General features: G+C 39.0%; 1 protein-coding gene across 1 annotated transcript; it reads right to left on the bottom strand.

Moving 5' to 3' along the window:
• Nucleotides 1-597: 597 nt before the first annotated feature.
• Nucleotides 598-4,270, bottom strand: LOC144411699 (uncharacterized). The gene is made up of 4 exons (XM_078116614.1): nt 4,096-4,270; nt 2,728-2,824; nt 1,416-1,536; nt 598-803 (listed from the first exon to the last, which is right to left on the bottom strand). Exons 1-4 carry the CDS (start codon nt 4,245-4,247, stop codon nt 682-684), a joined length of 492 nt encoding a protein of 163 aa, XP_077972740.1. The 5' UTR covers nt 4,248-4,270; the 3' UTR covers nt 598-681.

Raw genomic sequence — 4,270 nt, 5'->3', positions numbered from 1 at the left:
GACCATTTGTGCAATAAAATCACATTCTTGCTCACTTGAAACATTACGTTTTCGAAGCGTGGCTCGTTATATTTTCTAACACCTAGCTAGAATGCCCAATCCGTTTTTTCAAGTTAAATATGTAGCCTACTTTGTTCGACAATATATTAGACTGTTGTAATATTTCACATAGTTTATAAACCGTGAAAAACTCTGCTCAGCTTTAGAATATTCTTTCTCAGTAAAACAAACATTTTCTCAGTGAAACATTTCCTTATAGGTAACACTGGTTAGGAGTTTGGTAAATTTACGCTCTGTTAAAGTAGGAATGTGCAATCTATAATACTGAAGGCCCATGTTATAAGCATAGATATTACGTTGAACTCGGGCATGGGCTTTGAACGTAAAGGGATTGGAATTACTAGATTTAACTAAATTAAAAACTGGTTTAGCGGGCCACGCAATGCACACTGCACACCATTCAAAATTAGCATTTCTTCGCGGCTGCACATTTTCCACTTCTGATCCGCATTTGGCCCCCGGGCGCAGGTTGCACACCCTTGTGTTAAATGTATCTCAATTAATACTCTAGCAGGAACAGATGAAATACAGTTACAATTTACGATGGCGCCACTTTTATTTTTATTTTTTTTTCAAATCTGCGATATCTGTATGAAACAATGAAAAAACTGAAGCATAAAATTAATAACTGGGTGTCGGTTCGTCGGTCTGTCCGTCAGGAATTGACTGAACTGATAACAGCAGCTCATCAGAGTCTGCAATTTGTTCGAGTTCTTGCTCAGTCATGAATTGGTTGAATTCCTCTGAAATAGAAGAAAAAGACGTTTATACTGTATGTTATAGGAGAGAATCACGAAATCTTGTCACGTGCAGTTAATCAGAAAATATTCCCATCAGATTAGTGGTTATCAAACGGCCGGCGCAGTTTTTTGAGAGGGCGTGAAGCTAATTAAAAATAAAAATACTTATCAGATTTTATCTTGCCCCACCTAATTCGGATATTTACATTTCAAAACTTTTTGTTTATTTTATTATTTTCTTTCCATTCATGTTTTTTTTTAACGTGATTTTGAACTAAACATACTTTCGCCTTACTATCTGTTACTTGTAGATTATCGTTAGCTGGGTATTTTTGAGGTAGTGCGCGTGACTTGACAAACTCTATAAAAGGGGCGGGGCCTAAACAATTGGAGAACCACTGCGTCAGACTATCTAGTCCACCGGGAGTATGTACTGAACAAATGCCATGTTTCTCATTTTTTTTTATAAAATGACGTTCATCAAGCCCTATACAGGCAAGCACCACTGATATTCAGGGATGTGAATTAGCAATAAAACAACACTATTCGAGTAAAACAGTGTGACGTTGTTAAGATCCATCGTTTATTTTATAAAACACATAACACGCGACTTACCGTCAGGCATGCTGGCAAGTTCGTCCAACATTTCCATCATGATCTGAGCTTCACCATCTCCAGATTCTGCCGCAATTTCATTAGCGATCATGGACATTGCGTTTTTATAGGCTTCTTCGTCCTGAACAATAAGAAAGTTGTGCTGAAATTTGGAAGTCAAAGGTCAAAGGTCAAAGGTCAAAGCCTATAATTCATCTATGGAGTTGACACGCTCACAAAAGTGCAGGAGGCATTGGCTAGAACAACTATTTGAAGATCTCGCTGGAAAAGGCAAGATGTTGTCGAAATAATGCAAGATTGTGCAACCACAAGAAGATTTAACAGATATTAAAAGACTGCAACTAAAGGTCAAAGGTTGGGGTGTTGTGCTTGGCGATAGGAACACGCTTGCTATTGCCACATTTGATTGCTCTACGTGAAATAGAAGGTTGAAATTCCGCGGGCATAATTTGTGCGACCGAATTGCTGTCGTAGGGTGATTCACGCAGCAGCTACGACTTTCTTAACCATCAAGTAGCCTACACATATTGAGGACGAATAACCAGTTAACTGTTGAAATATTGACTCGTAACTAGGCGATAGGCAGGAGATTGTTATTCAACACTCAGATTATCAGTTAATAGCGACAGATTTCTCGCCATGTAGGATTGTTCCAATATTATTTCGTCACGGGCATTCATGGTGAAGCGAAGTATTTATACGACAATGGTGATGTAAATAGGATGAGATTCACGTATTTAGTTGTCCAGGGTGAGAGAAATGCCGAAATGTTGGCTTAATCATATGGCGAACCACGGCATCTCGATCGGTTACCAGTCAATATTGGGTATGGAATTAGTTAGCCAGTTATTTGTTTTTAGATGTATGGACTTGATGGTGGAAGAAGCCGTAACCGACCAGCGGTTAGGTGAACCACCTTACGACGGCAAAGAGTTTAGGAATCCTTTCGCACATTCACGCATGATAATCAGAGGTGCGATGGCGAGCGTATTCCTAACGCTTAGCACGATGCGCCACACCGTCGCGCCTCAAAATAGAAAACTTGAATTTTTGCTATGATCCGCATACGCTTATTTAGTGCTTTTGCTTTAAACGAGATTCTTTACGAGTAGTCAATGATATCTGACGACTTTTTTAAAAGAATGGCAATTTTTCTGGTTCAGCCTTGAATACCCAATTCATTACATTCTGGTTAAGGTGAGGGGCATGGGATTTGAACACGAGATGTGTAACCGGCCATGCCGAAACTGTTAAGTCTTGACACTTTAATAACCGCTGGCTTTGTCTAAAACAGATTAATATAGTAGATTACCTTCTCTCTGAGCTCTCTCAGCCTACTGATTTCTTCTTTGTTGTCCCAACGTCTTCTAACATAATTTTTGGCCGCTTCTATGGCAATGTGGCCCAAGCTTTAAAATAAATGAAGAATATATACAGGGTTCGTCGGTTTCATTATTTTTTCAATTTGACTCCTTGCACCCCTAAAACCAAGTGTCTGAAAAAATTTGATATTCGAATTTTATATCGTCGCACTGAGGGGAAGGTGTTTTTTATTTTTACCACAAACCCAACAAAAACTAAACGTCCAATCAAATTTGTTCTTTTTATCGTTTAAATCGGGTGGACAAATTAGGCCCGCGGGCCGGATCCAGCCCATCAAAGTGTTTCATCCGGCCCACTTGTGCTTGCTACAAATTTAGACTGTAGTTTTTATTCGTATAAATTTCTGTTGAAAATAACTTTGGCTTGAAAATAACTTGGACGTCCATTGCCACTCAGAATAAAGGTGTGCAACTTTTATTACAGGAGGGCCGGATACAAATAACTAGGTGAAACCGCTGGCCGCGCTTTTTTTTAATATAGCCGTTCTAGTAGTTGCAGGCACCAAAAATTGTTTCTTTTTGTTATTGATCTTACGGCATTGTTAGGGGGCTTTGCAGAAATGGTGAGTTAGTACCTGGTGCCACTCAGGTACTGGTATAGGCTTTGCGATGCGAATAGATTGGAATTGTGCGCACGTACCAAATTATCTAAACTAATAACTTGTTTCGTGGGCACATCATTCAAAATTGGCACTATTCTGTGGGCCGCAGAATTTTTCCTTCCGGGCTGCATTTGGCCCGCGGGCCGCAGTTTGCACACCCCTGACTTAGGAAAGTAAATGCCCACCCTTGGACTTTAAAATGTCGGCATCAAATTCTATTTTTATCTTAAAAATAGTCTTGAATAAACACACTATCAGTGGAGTATTTGTTCCTTGTAGTTGTGTGTTTATCCTCTGTGTTACTATTTTTTGTACCACGGCGGAGTATAAAACACGTTACTATCTATCTTATTCTAAAAACTTTGTAAAAAATTAAAACATTCAAGATTTTATAATATTATAAATTATACACAAAGGGGTACTCCCGTATTGTGTGTACCAGGTTAGCGTTAGGCCATAATTTCATTGCAATTTTTCTTATTTCAGTTCTGTTACGAGTTCGGGGACTGTCTGTGTTAGCCAAATTAATAAACCATTAGGTTTCAAACCTCTTTACACAATTTGATGTAAAATAGGCGAACAAAATTAGTTACCTCCTTATTGGAACACACACTTCTGGAGCGAGCGCTCGCAAAGGTAATAAAATGTTCAGTGTAATTAACTAAATATTTATAGGAGCAGTGAGAATAAACTTACGGATGCCTTCTAACGTTTTTATAGACTTTCACAGCCTTCCTAGCTATACTTCCTACTCGTCGAACGAGTCTTCTGACCCCCCAACCATGAGACTCCTCCACCAGTAGGAGAGAGAGCGCGACAAAGAGGGTAGCTGCAATTTTCAGACGCATTTTCTTTGAAGATTTTGTTTTTT

Source organism: Styela clava, chromosome 9, assembly GCF_964204865.1.
Source record: "Styela clava chromosome 9, kaStyClav1.hap1.2, whole genome shotgun sequence".
NCBI lineage: Eukaryota > Metazoa > Chordata > Ascidiacea > Stolidobranchia > Styelidae > Styela > Styela clava.
Note: the sequence above shows the minus strand (reverse complement) of the source record. Positions and strands in the feature narration are given on the sequence as shown.